The sequence below is a fragment of the Paralichthys olivaceus genome, chromosome 4 (genome assembly GCF_024713975.1).
Source record: "Paralichthys olivaceus isolate ysfri-2021 chromosome 4, ASM2471397v2, whole genome shotgun sequence".
NCBI lineage: Eukaryota > Metazoa > Chordata > Actinopteri > Pleuronectiformes > Paralichthyidae > Paralichthys > Paralichthys olivaceus.
In genome coordinates, this window is record NC_091096.1 from 2,234,504 (window position 1) to 2,254,526 (window position 20,023).

Below are 20,023 nucleotides of genomic sequence, written 5' to 3' on the forward strand. Positions count from 1 at the left end.
AAACCAGGTGGGATGAGCGCAAAGCTTTCTAACTTCACTCTGCTCCATTGACTTAACGTCCAGCACACAAACAATTGAAGGTGACAACAGTATCTGTTTGAGGAGGACTCACTGATGAACAATAATTCTGAACTCTGCGGCATCAACCCAGGACAAGCACACAGATTTTAGAATGAGCACTCCACTAGTTTGTGTATTTCTGAAAAGTATTTATCAAGAATAAATAAAAAGTTACATGGTTCATGCAAACTAAAAAGATCTCCTGCGTTTCTTTAATTCTGCAAATCATAACAATGTGAGGTAAGTGTAGGTCAGGTGTTGATCGCTCAGATATCCGAGCTTTGTAGGCGCACTTGAACGCAGCCTAGCTTTTCTCTGGACCCTGAACTTCTCCTTCAGCTGCTGAAGTTTGCTCGGAAGTTTTCTCAGCTCGCTGAAGTTTGCTCGGAAGTTTTCTCAGCTCGTTTCTCTCAGGTCGGAGAAGTTTGTCTTTGAAGTTTCCTTTGAAGTTCCCTTGGCTCGTTTCCTTCAGCTCGGCGAAGGATCCTCGGCTCGTGTCCTCGGCTGGTGTCCTCAGCTCTGGAGTGTTGTTGTCCTGATGCTACAGAGGATGTGACTGAACCGTGACTCAGGACCATGAAGACGCTTCACGCCTGCTGACGTCAGAGCCGTGGTTTCCTTTATTGCAGGTCAGTGTGTGCGCTCAGTTTGTTTTGGAGGAAGAACTTTGACATCAACTTGAGTCTCTTGGACTTTTTAAAGCTGCTTCCTTCTGTATTGCACCAGTCAGTGTCCCCGCAGCCAGAGACAATGTGGCGGAAGCTCTCGGCACATGTGACGGCGTTGGGTGATGTGTTTGAGGGCCGGAGTCGGTGGAGCTCCGCGGCGGTGGCCGTCATCCTGCTAGGCATGTTGGCCGCGTCCTGCCGGGCAGAGGAAGCCTCCTGTCACGGAGCCTACGACCTGTACTTCGTCTTAGACAAGTAAGTGAGAGACGGAAGAAGTGAAGGAGACAAAGCGTGTGTTGTGTTTCTGCTGCATAGAGACAACCGAGGAAAGAAGGTTCGATACCTGTGAGAGTCACTTAAAGTACAGACACCATGATGTTGACTGAATCACTGCTCCACATGTGACAACAGACTGAACACAGACCCACAGTCAGTGGATGTGATCAACTCTATGAGGCTGCTTGTGATTTTGGTCCATCCTTAAAAAAAACAGGTTGATAAATGTGATTGATTGATTGATTGATCTTCTGATTTCAGCCCAACTATATAAAGTGCCTTGAGATAATGTGTGTTTTGATTTGGGCCCATTCAACTAGAATAGAATAGAATTAATGTCACATTATGCTACAGACGTGTTTATATGGACACTGATAATCCACTTTAACTTCACTGCTTCCAGTTTGTTTGATAAGATTTATTCTGTAAATTGTATATACACTTCATTTGCGTTAATTTAAAGCCAAAGCAGCAAAACAACATGACATAATGAAGTGAATGACACAACAAAGAAGGAAACACTCAACCTGAGTGTAAAACCACAGACATGAGGGTTCTGAATAACATGACAACCATAACAACTGAAACAGTAACAACCACTGGTTTCACTTCTTTTACATTTTTGTGTTATAATGTTGAAGAAGTGCCGTCGTCGTGTTGTTAGGAGGAAAGAAATCGATGTGCAGCGACAGGAACTTTTACTAAATAAAAACAGACGTGATCATGTTGAGTTCAGTGGTTACTGAGGAGGAAGTGGAGGAGGAGGAGGAAGAGGAGGAGGAAGAGGAGGAGGAGGAGGAGGAGGAGGAGGAGGAGGGGTTGACCAAAGAGATCACCAAACCTGAACCATGCTGCCTTCAGGGAGTATAGTTGGTTATGTGGTTTGTCCCTCAGACTGTATATAAAGATGGTCAACATGGCAGCGCCCCCTGGTGGCTGGCTGCACTATCAATTACAAACACTGACTCCTCCATGGTAGTGGATGGGACATGGGCCAAATTAAAGTTTTCTCCTCTTGGTTTCTGTCATTATATGTCGTTCTCATCACACTGATGTTTGTCCGATGATGAACAGTGAAACGTTATGATCGACAGCTGATCGACAGCTCTATGGTTACTGCTGAGAACAAGATGGCAGCGTTTGTTTTCGGCATGTTTTGGTGTCCTAACAGGAAGTGGAGACACGCCGTCCATCTTTCTTTACAGTCTATTGTTTGTCCATGTGTTGCTTATCTTACTGGACCAATGTCAGGGTTTGAAGGACGAATGGAGGCTTGTCACCTTGTACTTTCCTCCAAACTTTAAAAGTTTCTCTCCGTCCTATGGGATCATCTAACAAGACTCTTATCCTCGTGTCACCTCAACATATGCGACCTTCTTCAGTCGTGGAATAAGACCGAAACCAGTCAGTGCTCGTTCATCACCAGCAAACTGACAACAAAGCACTGCTTTTTCATTTAGAGCATACTTCCTTGACTTCCTGTGTATTTTCTGTGCTCTGCCTCAAACACTCAGACGGTTCGCTGCCAGATTCAGTCGTTTCAGCAGAACCTCACAGAGCTGCAGCAGCGTCATGCAGAAAGACCTCCAATACATTGAGACGCTTTACGGTCTTGACAGCAACTGTTTTTAATCCTGTCCTCCCCTCGGCCTGGAAACGAGCCACCACTCGGAGCCGTTGAATTCAAACTCTGCTCCCGTGACCCATTTCAAAACCACCCCACCCTGGTTTCAATTGCTAAATTACAGGATGATGACATTGATTATTTGCTGGACTGTGTTTCTGTGCACATTTGTACGTTAAGGGTGTGTTTGGTTAACAGATGCAAGTTTGTCTGAGTCTGAGTTTGCAGCACTTTTTTGCCTGAGTGTTATCTGCAGGGAGAAATGGCTCCACTGTGGAGTTTCCTGATTCTGCTGATAACACTAATGCGCTGACTTCAGGAATTTTTTATTTACAAAAGCTCTTAGTGCAGATTTTGGAATTCTTTGTTTCCACAGAAGAAGATTTCCTCTCAGGCCAGTTCAATGAATTTTTACTGTTTGGTTTTCCACACTCTCAGGTAGCTCTTTCCAAGGAAATGTCCTGTGAAGTGTCTCTCAGCCTTTTTTGTTCAGGGAAGTTTTCCACTCGAGCTGCAGTTACAGTTGAGGAGAAGAGAAACTGGTGAAAATCTAATAATCAGGTAGAGACTCTTAAATCTAATTCTATTTTAAAACAAATTCCTCAGAGTCAATGCACAGTGTAATGATATAATACAAAGCTCACTGTTGTTTAGCAAATGTTCACTCGTCTTCAAACTGGCTCAAAACAAGAACTCCATATTATCAGACTTCTTTTAAAACACATTCTGCTGTGGAGTTTGAAACAGACTCTGCCGGTTCAGTTTTAGTTGAAGCTTCATTTTATTGTGCAAACACCGACTTCTACTTCCTGATTGGTTCTTATTCGTTCTGTCAGTAACAGTTCCACCCCCTCAGAAAGGAAAGTTTTGTATTTTCCATCACAGATGTTAAATGTTTGCCTCTGTACATTTATATGTTTGTTTACGGCAGCGTGCACATGTGTGTTCATGTGATTTGCATTTGCAGGTGTATTAGTGTGATCAGAGGTTTTTTCTGATTCAGAGTGAAAATGATCGTCGTGTGAATGTTGCCTGAGTCTCTGTACATTACTTACATTGATTCATTGCCTCGTTTTACTTGCCCGTGTGTTTTGCGATCGACAGGTAAACATCTGGATGCTTAGCATTAGCAGTGGAAGCTACCGTTGCACAACAGAGTGAGATGCTAGAGGGATGAATGCTTCCACATATGCAGAAAACAGAGAAGTTGAAAATCCAGACTGCCTCGAACGCCTCATCTGATCAATAACAGATGAGTTCAGGGGCAGATATCATTAATTTGTCTCCCTCCTCTAACAGCGGTGCCAACACTTACCCACAATTAACCACTGCTAATTACCCCGTGACACTCAAATACTGTCGAAGTACCGCGGAACTTTGTTTCACCCGAGCCGCCACCTCGTCCCTCCGCTGTGACCTTGACTCGGGCAGCAGGGAGGAGAGAGAGGATGAAAGATGAGCCTCCTAATGGTCAAACTCTTCTGTTTTATGTTCTCCGCACATACATTGAATTGTAATTATTGGTTTAATTACCTCTTACATCAAGGGCACATTTTACACACTGTACCCACCGTGGTCAGATTGACTTATCGAGGGGCGAGCGGGGCCACGGGGCCACAGGTTGACACCCACCTCACAGTGGTTCGTCCTTGGTCTCAGCCAGACATTTATATTTTATTTTTTAAGCCCTAATTAGGTTTAAAGACTCTCTTTAAAACCAATTAAGACCTAACGCAACACAGGAGAACCTCTGTGGTTGGCAGAGGAATACAGCGACGGGACATCTCTTGTATTTTTTATAGCTTTAGATTCTACTGAGTTCATTTGTTTTCACCCAGTTTCAAACTTGTTTTGAAAAGTGCTGCACCAAAAAAAAAAAAGTGAATTCGTATTATTAACGTTGACTTGACAACCTCCGAATGGTGGGGGTGCAGTTAACTCCTACTCTGTCTCACAGCTCTCAGTTCATGCGGCCATATCACTTTAGTTTTTCCTACCTTCTTTTTTCGGAAAACAAATTCCGACTCTTCCAGCCAACTCGATTTAAAGCTCCTGTGAACGTGTGAGGGCTCGAGCAGCTGAAGTGGCTGCTAAACTACACAGATTTATCCGCACAATTATCCAGCATGTGGCTGGTGTTAGTGTCCAACTGTGGTTGTGGTACAAAGCACAAATACTGTACAGTATTTTTTATTATTTTTTTAACTCCCCAGCACTCAATCTGCTGCGGCTGACGAGCTGTGATCTGACTCTTGTTTCTTGGTTTCAGGTCTGGAAGCGTCGCCACCAACTGGTTTGAGATTTACTCGTTTGTGAAGAACCTCACCGACAGATTTGTGAGGTAAGCATGAGGTCACAAGCGTCCAGTCATGTCTTCTGTGGAAGTGTGATATATTTATTAATGTGCATCAGGGAGTGTTTCACAATGCTCATATTATGAAATAAGAAAATAAAGAAGTGAAAATCACACTTTACACAATTCTGGCTTTGCACGGAGCAGAGGCGAAGCAGTAATTTAATGTTTATAGCGACATGGAGTTATAGCAGTGAACATATAATAAATCAATAAAAACTCAAGTACGTAGTAAATACAAGGATTTAATGCCAAGAAAGATCTTCACCATCTCCTGAAAAGTTGTCGTCTTACGCTGACACAAGTGACGGCAGTGAATAGAAACAAATGATAAGTTAACATCACTGTGATTGTTTTATGGGATGAACGTCAATAATTTACAAGCGGGCGACTGTTTAAAGGACTTCCCACCTGTTTTAATTTGCATAAACCACGGCTTCCTTTCTCTACATAATTCATTAAATAAAAAATGACCAAAAAAAAAATCGGAGAAACCGGCTTGAAACGTTCAGCTTGCATAACGTTTGAGTCAAACGGCGCCTGCCAGCACAGTACAGACGGTGGCGACCCAGCCAGAATGAAGTGGTTGGTTGAAGAAAATAGCAAATGCACCAGGTGGGAGTGGGTGGCAGAGAGGAGCAGTCTTCTGGGCTGTGAGAATGGCCATTTGCACCGGGGTGGGGAGAGGAGAGTGGTGGCGGTGGTGGGGGTCCGGCTCCACACTTATGCCCCTGCTTCCACCACCGAGCGGCTGACGAGCAGACAATGTACAGTAAAGCAAAAGAACACTGGAAGGCGACGAGGACAATCTGCTAAACAATGCTCGCTCACCAAGAGCACTTCTGTTCCGCCATGTGGAGCAAACTGGACTCCCTTCTTCACCTCCCCCCAACTCCAACTCAGATCCCACCACCTCCCCCCTGATTTGTCCTTGGCATCGCCGCCTCTTTATCCCAACTCTTTCTCACAAGTAGAAAATATCAGCAGAAGAGGTAACGTACACGAGTTTCTACGATGAGTCTCCACCCACGGTTTCTCCTCCGTGAGTTTTTTAGTCCACATATGACTGAAAGTTGCAGACAGGATGTGGATGTATGCGGCTGCTAACGCTTCTCGCCAAATCTGTCCGTGTGGCCTAAAGATTGTGCTATGTTTGCGGGGGAGTATCGCGGCTGGGCCATGTGTCATGTGGGTGAGAAATATCAGCACCTCTCCTTATGCTCCGAACGATTCAGATCCCTGACGGAAACACTGCAGCGCTTAATTATCTGAAGTTTGAGTGTGCGTGTGGAACACAGGTGGGAAGTTACTCCAGTCCAAAACTTCACTGCTTCAGAACTTGATTTGGTTCTTTCCTGGGATACGTTTGACTGTTATACTTCACTTTGTACTTTTATACGAGGGCTGAACACTCGATTTAATTCATACAGCACTTTTTAACACACAGTTACAAAGAACTTCACGTGGTTGAAACAGGATCCAAACGTTTCAGGACTGGATTTGATCAGAGGATAAAATATTAAATGATTAAATTAAAACAATAACAATAAAATAATACAAATAATAAAACTCAAACCAAACCTAATTTTTGAACTAGTGCATTGCACTAAGAGTCTTATAACAATGAACGCATTTTAAGTTTCTACCTTTGTAATAACAAATGTAGTATTTCATGTGGATATATTTCACATACTGCAGTTTTTCACCAGATATTGCCTTGTTATTTGTGTGTACTTATTTTTCAGTATTTCAATTTAGATATATTTTTATAGTTTATTTACTAAAGAAAATAATATGTAATTTATTTGTATTATTACTATAATTTGAAAGAGAAAGTGAAAGTGCAGTATTTCTGTGTCACAGTTATTACAATTCAGATATTACATCTAATACTTGTGTACATTTTACTACTGAGGGACTTTTTTATTCCTTCACACAGTTTGTGACCGTTGAAGATAAGTTAAGTTGTAAAATAAGTTTAAACACGTGTCCTCTGTGGGGGATATTTTTCTCCAGCTGAGTATTTACACAGAAACCAGCTGTGTTTGAAAAAAATAAAACATGTCGTCAGGTTTGACGCTCGTGTCGTGTGAAGGAGCGATGGACAAACTCCGTGGTCAGTCTCTTACCTAGCCCTCGTCACCACCGCAACATGTTTCCTGCACATCGATTAATCACTTCCTCTTCGTCCTCAGAAGCTTCAGTCACACACTAATAATAATCCACAGGCTGTCGGCTTCAGTGCTGATGCTTCTGTGATTCTCCTGAAGTGAACTCACGTAGAAGCTGTTTTTATAAAAGTGACTCTGACTCCATCACGTCTCTGTGTGTGTGTGTGTGTGTGTGGGGGCGGATGTTTGATGAAGAGGATGAAGGACACAAGTGAAGATTGCCTCCGTGTTAAGACATTCTGAATTAATTGAGGATTGTTGATTGTCTTGTTTCTCTTCAGCCCCAGAATGAGAGTCTCCTTCATCGTTTTCTCGTCCCAAGCTAAAGTCCTGCTGCCTCTGACCGGAGACAGGTACTCAGCTGTGACATCACTCTCTGCACACGTATGACACTGTTAACTTCATCATATCACCATCACACGTGTTACTTCTCAGCAACAGTGTTGAAGCACAACGTCCGTGGTTCCAGCTCCTCCGCTCGTCTCATGGTCTAAATAATTTACACGGTTTAAGAAATATTTTGTACTCTAGGAAGGAAATGACAGTTTTTTTCTACGTTTTACTGCGTTTTTGTTTTTCGTTTTATATCTCGATATCTGAAATCGTCCTTTTTTTCATCTATTTTTACCATCGAACGTGTTTGTGAAGAAGTTTTAAGAACTTGTATTAATTTTTTTTCATTATGTTTCTTCACATTTTGACCTGGAAGTGTTTTTATATCTAGAATGAATTTACATGCAGTATAAACATGAGGTAATATAAAGATAGTAATGATATATACTATAATATATAATGATATACACAATGTAGACAGGACTGTTTCTACAATATAGATATAGAAATAATTGACATGACTAGAAGTGGTTTCAGATTATACTGTGTTTTCTTTACGAGGCTTTTTCTGCACCATGTTCCAAACTTGTTTTAAAAATAAATCTTGCTTGTTTTGTTTTTGTTCAGTTACAACTTTAAAAGTTTGCATGTTGACGTCAGGCCGAAACATCAAATTAGCAACTTCTCTTTTTGTCGTGCTAAAATAGAACGTGCTAATGTTTTTCACCACAACCACAAATTTAGTGACTAATAATAGATCTGTGTTCAGATGCTTTGTCTGGAGGTGGAAACTAAAAACCTTCACCCAGGGTCCTGCTGTGATTTCAGCTCGGTAGAGAACACGTGGACCGAACGTGCTCATCGTTTATCTTGTGTGTGTTTTAAGGTACGAGATAGAAGCGGGTCTGGAGCGTCTGCGAAACGTGAAACCAGCAGGTGAAACGTACATGCATGAAGGAATCAAAGAGGTCAGTTAACCCTCCAACAACTCCACCGGACAACTGGGGTCTTTTGAAAAGCTGATTGTGACGACCTGTTTTTCATTTGTTCCGCCCCGAAGGCCTCGGCGCAGATCCAGAAAGAGTCGATAAAGTCCTCCAGCATCATCTTGGCTTTGACGGACGGGAAACTTGAAGTCTACGTTAACGAGCTCACGGTGAACGAGGTCAGATTCATCATGTTTCCCTGGACACCGATCATCTCGTCTGTCCTGCGGTGCACCCGCAGTTTTCTTCTTCACCGTGTTTTTAAACCTTTTTCCTCTTTTCTTTACATCGGACCTGTTGCACCTCCTCCACCCCTACGTGTGGCGGAGCAGGCGAACGAGGCGAGGAAGTATGGCGCCCGTGTTTACTGCGTGGGCATCAAGGACTTTGACGAGCAGCAGGTGAGAGAGCTTTAGTCTTAATCTGTCGCCGAACGTACGCTCGCCGCTGACGACTTCAGCATGAGACACGCTGCCATGTTGGAAGTGTGACAAGAAAGGTAAACAGTTGTAACATCAAGTCTTAAAGAGATATTCCACCAAAACTCTCACTTCCTGAAAGATGACTGTGAAAGGGAAGTCATTAATAACAGAGGCTTTAGTGACGTAGAAATAAAATAAAACACATTTCACATGTTAAACTGCAGTTCACTCCATGTTTGTGTGCCTACAGGATGCTAAATGATTAGCATCACGACCAGCTCTCAAAAAATGGAAAAGAGCTTCGGCATAAATGCGTCTAATTTATTTAACTAAGAAAACAACACGTCTGTGTTTAATCAGTCGCACAAACAAACCAGAGAGTCCCTCAGCAGAGATCAAACCTCCACCGGGACCCAACAGTCCCTTAGATTCTGCTTAATCTGATGTGGTCACTCGTTGATTTATCACTCGTCTGGTGTCGGAATCTTTACTGTGGACTTGTCTCATTAAGTCAGTGGTGTCTGTAGTGGTGTCTGTAGTTTCTCTGTTTCTCCTCCACCCATCACGAAGGCCTGTCCCCTGTAACCATTGGTAACCATCCTGCCATCGGCTCTTATTAAGTCATAAACAAAGACAATGTCGCTCCCAGTTTGTGCAGATTTTTTTTTTTACGGTTGAGTGTTATGAAGTGTTTGCCACAGTCACGCCATCTGCTGCGTCTCCTGCTGCCCATGATCCGAGAGGAAAGAAAGACAGTGCTCAGTCATAAAGGGGAAAAAAGCATAAAGAAGAAAGCAGCGATAAATCAGACGTCTTCACTCTCTCGTGTCTCTCCGACAGCTCGCCGGTATCGCCGACACCAAGGACCAAGTGTTTCCTGTCAAAGATGGCTTCCACGCGCTCAAAAGCATCGTCAACTCTGTAAGTTTGGCTGTTTTCTTCTGTGTGTGTGTCGGTTCAAGTGAGATCGGGTTGAATCTTTGCTCTCTGCAGACGGGCAGAGGTTTTAATCCTGTTTTTTTTTTTTTTTTTTTGGAAATAACTGAAGGTGCAGACTGATGGAAAGTTTGGGAATTCACCAAAATATGTTTCCCTGTCTTGACCTCATTAAAGTGAACTTCCTTGCAAAGCTGCGTGGAAAACACGCCGCTCGTTGTTTCCTCAGAAAACGAAATGTTGCAGCGGCTCTGCAGCGAATTGGACTCTGGAGTGGGAGCAGCTTGACAGTTAGTCACTGTCCATATGACATCGTCTTCACAGTGTTTTCATTGTGTTGAGCGTCAGAACTCTCAGAGCTGCGGCAGCGCCTTAAAGCTTTTGTATTTTTTTTTGTATTTTTTTATTATTTCGATAAAAACTTCAGAATAAAAAGCCAGTAAAACGCATCAAATCCATCTGGTCAGTTTGAGAGTAAGAGTCCGTGAAACAGTGTTTATATTGTGAAGTTTCCCTCCCAGTGCAGCCTCGTCCTCCGCTGCCAGCCAATTAGTGATACTTTCCGTTTGCTGCAGCTCTCGGCCTGAGCGCCGTCAGCCAAGGCGGGGGTTTGTGTGGCAACATTTGTACATGAACGTGAGCCCAGAGTGGCGCGAGGCTCTCTGACCCGAGCCGGACTTGGACACGGGTGTCGGAGCCGACGGGGCCGGCAGCGTCGAGGAGCGGAACCAGACAGAGCTGTTCAGACGTGCGGCGACAGAAAATGACGCAAAGCCTCATGGGTGTGACTTGTTTTCTGAAATGCACGACAGAGCTGCTGTCGTGTGAAGGAGGGTCTGAAACTGAGGCTCAGTCTGCGTCTCGCGGAACACACACAACAACGTCTGATGATAAATACGCATGTTCGATTCCATCTTCAGAATTCTATTAATTTTCCCGTATTGACCGTGACTCCGTTCTCTCTCTGTCGTGAATCCGACGTCACTCTCTCACCTCTGATTTGTTCTGAACGCAGCAGCTCGGCTTCTCGCTGGCTCCCTGTTCAGTTTGGATTTCAGTTTTCATTTTTAAACGCTCTCCTTTTCGAAACACTGAGCCACTTGTAGATCAGCAGGTCGGGTCCTCGTGTCTGAAACGTGACCAGGCCTCAGGGCCGCTCTGCCTGAGGATAAAACGCTTGTAGAGTCAATTACTTCTTTTAAATCTCTTCTTAAACCACATTTTTACATGTGATACTGCTTTTTATCTCCTTTAGTTTTATTACTTTTGTTCCTTTATTCGTATTAGCAGTTTATTAGTAGTAGTAGTTTCCCCTGTGCTATATATATATAAAGGTTTTATTATTATCAAGTTTTATTAAAATTAATTAGTTTTGGTGTTTGGTGCAGAACTAACATTAAGTAGAAAAAATAGAAAACATTTACAGTATAATCAAATATACTGAATAAATTAAAAACCATGAAAATGAAAAGGGAGCTTTACTTTGTAGAGGAACAACCTCCAACAGGCCCCTTATTTGAATTCACTGAATCCAGATTTTTATTTGGATCAGAACCAGTTTGCAAACACTCGTAACTATCAGTCCTCTAAAAGTCCTGAATCTCCGCCCACGTCTTTGTGTCGTGGAAATCCGTCCAGTAGTTTTTGTGAATCCTCCTGAATAACAGATGAAAGCAGATGAAAGCAGATGAAAGCAGATGAGGTGTAACATGAGTTCTAATGAAGATAACTTACATTTCCATGAAGCCTGTGAATCCATCTTGTAATAATTAAGGTTTAAGTGAGCTTGAAGCCTCTGGATTTGATTATCGATCATTTGTTCCAATCTCTTAAAATGCTCACAGTCTTTTTTCACCAGGCTTTTCCTCTTTTTTTTAAAGTCATATTTTCTGCATCTTTAATGACACATCGACACTTTTAGAGAAACGTCTGAGAGCCTGAGTCCTGCACAGCAACTAAAGAGCTCATCCCCTCAGCCCTCGGAGACGCAGTGACCCTCCATCCCATCCAAACGTGCAGCATTCCTCTCTGATTTGTAATTCTGGATCGCTGACTACTTGGCCTCCGCCTTCCTCTGCTGGATTGTGAGGATTTGAGATCATCTGTGCAGCCTTTTGCTGCAGGATCGACTCTGCCTCTGTGACCGGCATGACGAAACTCACAGAGAGAGAGAGAGAGAGAGGGACAGAGAGACATAGTGAGGTTCCTTCTCACAGTCAGACCATTTATTTTTTATTTCTCTGCTACACTGGAGCTTTTGTTGCCTTTTGGGAAATCTGCCCCCAAACTGCAAAGCGGCGACATTGTTATTGTCATTTAAACTCACACCCAGCTGAGCTTAGCAACATGTACAGTGTGGCAGACTTCCTGTTTAATAATGTATGAGAGAAAACGGCCCTGCGTGAACTTTTCCACCTAATTATTTCCACCAAATGACGACCTCATCCTTTCAGAAACCCCACGACTTACAACACTGGAGATATTTGGACGACTGCCTCCGTCTCCTCCTGCAGCCGGGAGAATAATGTTCGTCTCAAGATCCTGGAGAAATGAAGAGCTGCTGTTTAGCGTTCAACCAAACAGCATCTGCAAACCTCCAGCGTGTCCATCCTCCAACCAAATTACTTTATTAACATTTGAACATTTCTTCTCTTGATAAGAAGACGACGTAATTCTCACGTCCTCGCGGTCCATTTTGTTTTATTTCCTTTTTTGCCAAGGAAGTGATTAGAGGGAGGAAATGGTGGAACAGAGGAACAGCAGCAGATCCATTTCCTCCCAGCTGTCATCTGCACCCCTCTCCCTTCCTGACGCTTCCATATCAAACCATCACATTTAATAAGGCCGCTGTAAACACTCCTCAGATTGAAGTTTTGCCCAACATCAAATGAAGGGTTCAAGTGTCCTGTATTGCCGTTAATATGCTTCTTTTTACCGACTGTGTCCGCGGATTTGCATAGTTGTCCTTTGTTGATTTATTGAATCATAGCGGACAGTGCGGCTCCGTGACAGTGGGCTCTCACGGGCCTCTTTATATGTTAATGCAGGATCCCGGAGGTTTTTAATAGAACTGAGGAATGAAATAGTCTTGCATAATTTCCCCATAAAGGCTGACACAGCTGCCGTTTCTGCCTCTTGTTCTCCTCGCCGCTGACGCTCTCCTTCAGCCGCCAGGCCGCGATCAAGAGCGAGACATTTCTCAGGTGTTGCGCCCCTTATCTGTTTTCTAAACTTGACAGAGCTGATAACACACAGGAGTTGATGTATTTGTTCTCGGGCTGCAAGCGATAATTAACCCATTTCATTTTTTAAATTTTTTTTATTTGTCATCCTCTAGATATTAAAGCAATCGTGCACAGAGATTCTGAGCGTGGAGCCGTCCACCGTCTGTGTGAACCGTGAGTAGATCCTCCTCCTGCAGGAATCCCTCTTTTTCGCTGCAGCATCACAGGACTCGAGACGTCTGTCCAAGAATAACTGGAAAGACGTCTCAGTTCTGAGCAGTGGTGACGTCGTGAGTCAGAGCCGACGAATATCAGTGTGGGTTGTTGGAAAACAATCTGACAGCACTCGGGTCATATCAGGAAACTCAAACCCGCCACAGAAGCTCAGAACGTTTCAGTTACTGAAGGTTTTTAAGCTTTTTAACTCTCACATCTGAGGATTAGTCGATTTATATCAGCGGTTCCCAGGATTTTTAATTTGTGCTTCATCAGGAGAATCTGTCTGTCGGTGACCCTTCACCTCATTATGCGTAGTTTAAGTATTAGATGCTTAAAGACAGGTATTGAGTATTTTATGAGAGTATAAATATAAATATCTGTTGAGTCCATTCAAACTTGTGAAAGTTCCCTGTAGAATTAAACGTGCATAGAAACTACAGAAACGATATCATGATGCAGTTTGAGGAAAGTCTAACTATATGTAGGTCGTCTCCTCCTCCCCCCCGTCTTATCTTGTGTTTACATTCCACAGAGTCCTTCGACATCGTCCTCAGAGGAAACGGCTTCAAACTCGGCCGCAGCAGCGAAGGCGTCGTCTGCAGCTTCATAGTCGACCAGCAAACCATCAGTGAGTGTCTGAAAAACTACAGCACACACCTCCGCAGGTGTCCACCGTCCTGAAACCACATTTGAATTCACTAGATCCAGACTCATAAGTACCAGTCCTTTACTGACCAGGGATCAGTTTTAGAAACTCCTCCACCAGGGTCCATAAGTCTCCTTAGCAAACCTTCAGACCAACAAACATTCTTCTTCTTTTTCTATTCAAGCGAGAGACTCCCAACTTTTCTGGCATGCAGCATTGGGCCCCACCCCCCTTTGATGATGTCACTGATGACATCATCTAAGGTCACGCCCCGGCTCGTTGGGCCCTGTGCTGGTGTTTCTGTTAAACCTCATCCTCTGCCTCAGCCGTCCTTGAAGCCGGTTGACGGTTTGTGTTTGGAGGTGAAACAAACGTCTGCTGCTTCCCGGCAGCTCCGTCGTCTCTACGTGAGAGGGGCGGAGCCTCTGCAGGTCACCGTGCCTCCGTTTTTTTTTTTCGGCCTCCCACTCTGCTCAGAAGAAAATCCTTTTTCAGGAAGCAAACAGCATTTGGCACCGAAATCCGGTCTTTTCAAGCTCTCGTTTGGCCGCAGGATCTGTGGGATTGACGGCTGCCAATGACAACACTTCCCGCTCTGACAAGTTATTTTTGATTTTTCATCATTTGACTAAAATACTTCAGCATATTTTTTTTTCTTCTGCTTTTTAACTCTCGTCTGAAAGAGGAAGTGGTCGTTAGCAGATGTCTTCCTGTTTGTCCTTTCCCAGTTTTAGGCTGCCTCCTCACATTTGCCCACTTGGGGCTATTTATTCCCTCATCGGCTTCTGCATGTGTTCAGGCCGACCTTTCTAACAGCGGGGCACCTTATAATTACGGACAGGGCGTCGTGGCAACTATGGAACAAGCAGCACATATGTGGAACAGATGCTACAGTCCTCTCCGTCACTAAACCAGTCGCAGCCCAGAGAAGAAAAAAAATCAATAATCTGAAAGACTCACTAACACGTGCACGGACACACACACACACACACACACACACACAATAAACACTCATATTATAATCAGTCAGAGAAATGAGCTTAAATTGGACTCAGACATTTTGGACATTTGACAATTGAAAACTTTGGATGTTGCTCATTACACATGTTTCTATTTCATATGTAAAAAGACATTCGGAGCATTTCAAAATTAAAAAGATGTCCGCTCTCTCTCAGAGTGAAAACAAATGAAATAAAGTTTTCATTCAAAGTTTAACGCTGATGTTTCGTCCACTTCTTGATTCAGATGAATCCTGCAGTCACCACATCTGACCACAGTGGCCGCTGTTTTACAAAAGTGACATAAGCTCATTTTGCATAATGACAAAATGTCTGAAAAAGAAAACGTGATGTTTGTAAATGTGTAAATTTGTCTGATTCGTGTAAAAAGCTTGTTGATGTAGTTTTTCTTTGTTTTGCAGATAACAAGCCGAGCACAGTGCGCAATGATTATCTGCTGTGTCCTGCACCCAGGCTCTATGAAGTCGGACAGTAAGTGAATGGTCCAGTTAATTAAGACTTCTAATTGATTTAATCCAACTTTGATTCTTCTTTCAAACTAAAAGCCTGAGAGGGTTTTACCACCTTGACATGATTCAAACTCTTAATTTCATTTCTTGGTTATTTAAGTTGAAAGAAACTGATTTCTAATTTTTTTAAATACAGAAGAAACACTTCACCCGACAAAATGAGAAAATTAAGTTATATTTCATAAATCGTGTTAAAGTAGAGCGCCTACAAAAATAGGGGCGTGGCATCATGATTGACAGCTGGGAATGACCTGCAATTGGTCGATGCATGCATGGGTGGGACCTTTGTTTTCTTAACTACTTTTCTTCCTGCTCCTCCTCTTATTTCTCAGATTTAGTTTGTCGCCCGTCTGTACGTTAAAACCGTATCTGAGGACATGAAGAGTTTGCTGCAGCATAAAGACGCAGTCAACACTGTCGATGTAACTCGACAGGAAAAAACATCCCGTACATAACAACCCGCAAAGATTTAAGCGAAAACAGTGTAAATAAGCGTTTATTTCTGGCTGCGTTAGTTATTGTTTGACTTTAACTCCGTCTCTCTTTTAATCCCGAAGCACAACAGATGATCGCTAAGGCGTTCTAGATGGAACAGCAGATTTTCATCTCCTCGCCGACTGCAATCCAATCAAAAATGTATGATTACGAGTGCCGCTGGCTCCTGAAGGCGCTTCGGCTCTGAAACAGATTATATATCATATGATGTCGGTGACGCCGTCAAATCAACTACAGCCTCACCTCAGATAATCTGCTCGGGTTTTAGTCCACGCGGCTCAGGATGACGTGTTTTTCTGCCCAAAGCTTTATGGGTGAGGAGCGACCGGAAACAGGGACCTGCTGCTCAGTGCTCCCAAACCAGTGAAGAAAATGTAAATTAACTGATCAAACTACAATGAAAACTGTTAATTTAGCATAAATTCACAAATCAAAAAGACTCATTCATGTCCTCAGATACTGTTTGAACGTGTCTGTCTCACACACACACACACACACACGGGGTTATTAATGATATTATATAGATATAGATTATGTATTGCATGATAAGGGATACAGTTATTTTCTATGATTTTTATCAGGTATTAAATGTAATTAATTAATCATTTAAATTACTCTGTTGTTAAATGTCAGGGTGTATTTCAATATCCCAGTTTTTAAATCCAAAGATATTCAGATTAAAAAGATACAGAACAACAGAAAATCCTGTTTTGGGGATAAATATAATATAATATAATATATTTGCAGGTTATTTCATTTCAACTTTACATTTTCTGCATCTGTCCCAAGTTTTGTTCATGTTTTTGTTATAAATCTGGATCTTGCAGCAGATTGAAAACGTATATTTTGCTGCTTTCCGTATTTATCATCCCCCTGATCTCACAGTTAATCTCTTTACCTCGAATTGTGGGATAGCAATGATTTGATTCTCTCTTGAATAAAAATCAGGAGAGCAAAAACATCCTCGTGTTTTCCAGTCGACTTGTTCAGGATACAGTCGAAAGATTCACTCCAGCGACCACATCTGTAAAACCACGGGCCGCCGGCGCCTTATGATAGGACCTGAGCCGACGCTCCGCAGCCGCCATTTGCAGAAGGCCTGCTTAATTAACTCTTGGCTGCCAGTGGTGACCCATTAAGTAGTTAGCTGGTACGGGCGGTGAGTAAACACATCTGTTGGAGGGGCTTTAAAAGGATATGCGACAGATGCAGCCATTCCCTGCTCCACGCTCCCCATTTGAATTATTCACCATGCACTGAGAATCCATGCACCCGGACCACCTGCACGGAACGCCAGAGCCCGGAAACTTCCGTCTCCGTCCATCTGTCTGCTTCTGCTCCATCACTAGAGCGGGCGCTCAGGGCGCTCTGTTAACACCGCTCTACTCAGCCGAAGGAGAATCTTTCATTGTGCATTTGCCCTTTTCCACCATGTTTGTTACACGTGGGGCCTCCTTCTCCTCGGCGAGCGCTGCTTCACCTCCTGTCCTGACCTCACAGATGTGCATTGTTGGGAAACATATTTCAAATACAGCAGCCGCTCGGGCCGAGGAAGCCGCTGCTCCCCCCCCCCGTCCCACAGGGGTCTCGGCGCAGGCAGGCGGCTCCTCGTCCAGGCTCGATGTCCAGGAATCACAGTGTCCTCAGTTGGTCATTGAGCTGTGTAGGAGCACTCACGGAGAGGCATCATCTGTGCTGACAGCTGTGGCATCAGGCTTCAAACACTGGCAGCTGCTGATGCCCTTCCTTCCCTCCCCTCCCCTCCTCCCTCTCTCCTCCCCCCTTTGTGTATCCCCATTAGGAGACCCGGCAAACCCTGCTGGGGCGCCGATCGAGAGGTTAAGTGGCTGCGCTCTTGCAGCAGCATGTCCTCACCTGGTGTTTTCACAATAATGATGAAGGGCAAAAATAACTGAGCGGGGAGTCGACACCTGCTTTACAAAGCAGGTACAGTAGCTAATGCTAATGCTCGTCAATAATTAAACAGGCCGTCCCGGGGCTGCTGCTCGCTGTGGCATCGCTCCATCTGCTCCAGTGGGGGTATGAAAATGTTTATGATAGAAATGTCCTGTTGTTTGATTGTCCTCCATGTGGCACAGGCTTGTTGGACGTGCATGGATTTGTTGTCACGTGATGGAGCAGGAACCTGCAGCTTCTCTGTGACTGGAGAAGGAAGCAATGTGTCGGACTCAGATCCTCAATGAAGATCAGTGATTCAAGCTGTTCTGGACGAACACAAATATTGATAATGATGATTTTAAATAGAGAAATAAGAGAATTCGTTGAAATCATCAGCCCTTGATCATCGTAACGTCCATTATTTTATCTGTTATCTCTGAAAATCAATTTCACTCAAGAGATCGAATGAGTTCTGTGTAATTCTCTCTGCTGCGGAGTTAGGCAAGCAAACTTCCTGGATTTATTTGGATCCACACCAAAAATTTATGGCTTCCTCTCTGAACCCAGAACACGTCAAGTTCCGTGGTAATCCGTCTTGTAATTCTTGTGCAATCCTGCAGAAACACAATGAAACCAAAGGTCACCAAGACTCGGATTCTCTGCTGTTGATACAGAAAGTAAAAGAAATGAATTCTTCCTGGACTTGTAAGAAAATAGACCCACGTCTCTGCCCTGAATTGAAAATGTAAAGATGTGTATTCAAGATGTTGTGTGTTTTCTCTTTGACGTTACCAGCTGCTGTGCCACAAAACCTCCTGTTTATTTTGAACTTTGCTCCATCAGCCAGTCTTTTAGTGGAAGTCTCGCTCCGACGTCTCATCCGGTCCCGGGCTTTAGGACGTGATCCCTCGCCTCAGCCGAGTTTTCTTTCCCTCCGTCAGAACTTCTGCCACACAAACTCAGAGTGCAGACTGATGGCTCGTGGATGCCGAGTGACAGCCCTCGCATATGCTCCGCTGTGAATTATTCAGCCTCCTCAATTTTCACATCTTTAAGGGAAGTTTGAAAGCCATTAGCGTCATCGTTGTCAGCTTCTCCAGCTGCATCGCATCACCAAAGCTTAGTGTCACAGCGGGCCCCACTTTCAGACAGATTATAGCGAGCCCAGGGACAAAGTTTTTCCAGCGCGGTGCCAGAGATCCGCGGCGAGGAGCAACCTTCTGCCATTCAACTGGTGTCCCTGGGAGCCTGTGTCGCTCTCTGCTCGAATTTTTGACTGATCCCTGGGCCCCGTGACAATCTGCCCTCTCATCTCCCATTTATTCAAACACGAGCGGCGACCCACCGAGCAGCTGCAGCTCTCTCCTCAGTGTCACTCACCGGCTTTGACTGCGTAAAAGTTGAATGACAGGGAGTGTTGTTTTAAATTATTCATTCAAAACTCTTTTTAACCCTCTCGCAGAGATGAAAATATTCCGTGCAACATCACCGGATTGGCACAAACCTGAGCCGTTTTCAGAAAATGAATTTGGAAAATGTTTGGAAAATTGGGTGCGGACGTTTTGCGTGAATGCACCTGGAGATCGTCCAGGTGGAGCAGGAAGCAGGACATGACGTATGAATCACCCGTCGTCTCACCAAGCTGAAGCTTGACTCTTTGTCTTCCTGAGATATTTGTATTCTTCCACTTTCACGTCCGTCACATCTGAGAAACATCATCCACTCATTCGTTGTGACATTTTCTCACATGCACAGCCCCTCTGGAAAAGTTTAGTTTTCTCAGAAACAGTTCGGTGCCTAATCTATTGTTCCAACGCTTGTCTTTTCTATTCTAACTGCTCCTCTTCCTTCTCTGGTATTTTGTTTATACATTTAAAAAACAACAATGAAAGAAGACACAATGTGAAATACAGCGTCCGGCGCAGGAATCTTTAAATATCTGAATAACTGATTGATTTTCCGTCGAGTGACAAATAGACTGACTAAACACTTCAGCGCTAATTGTAAAAATGTGTTATAGCTGAACCACTTAAACACATGGTCGTTCTTTTGGAAATAAAAGGGTGAAAAGAGGCGAGGATATACGACCTGAGCCTCAGTGCTGGAGCAGATTCTGCCCACTCAACAGTAACTCTGTAAATTAGCAGCCGGAGTCTGGAGGAGGAGGAGGAGGAGGAGGAGGA

General features: G+C 43.8%; 1 protein-coding gene across 2 annotated transcripts in view; it reads left to right on the top strand.

The window, feature by feature from the left end:
• Window positions 1–355: 355 nt before the first annotated feature.
• The window catches only part of antxr2a (ANTXR cell adhesion molecule 2a), a 58,764-nt gene continuing 39,096 nt past the window's right edge, over window positions 356–20,023 (top strand). Inside the window, exons 1-11 of one of the 2 annotated variants that reach the window (XM_069523334.1) lie at window positions 356–689; window positions 787–983; window positions 4,898–4,969; window positions 7,434–7,505; window positions 8,372–8,453; window positions 8,546–8,650; window positions 8,804–8,872; window positions 9,734–9,814; window positions 13,167–13,227; window positions 13,805–13,900; window positions 15,339–15,408. In XM_069523334.1, the coding sequence (XP_069379435.1) occupies window positions 811–983; window positions 4,898–4,969; window positions 7,434–7,505; window positions 8,372–8,453; window positions 8,546–8,650; window positions 8,804–8,872; window positions 9,734–9,814; window positions 13,167–13,227; window positions 13,805–13,900; window positions 15,339–15,408 (881 nt within the window). In that variant the 5' untranslated portion in view covers window positions 356–689; window positions 787–810. The other variant, XM_069523335.1, reaches the window with a different exon arrangement.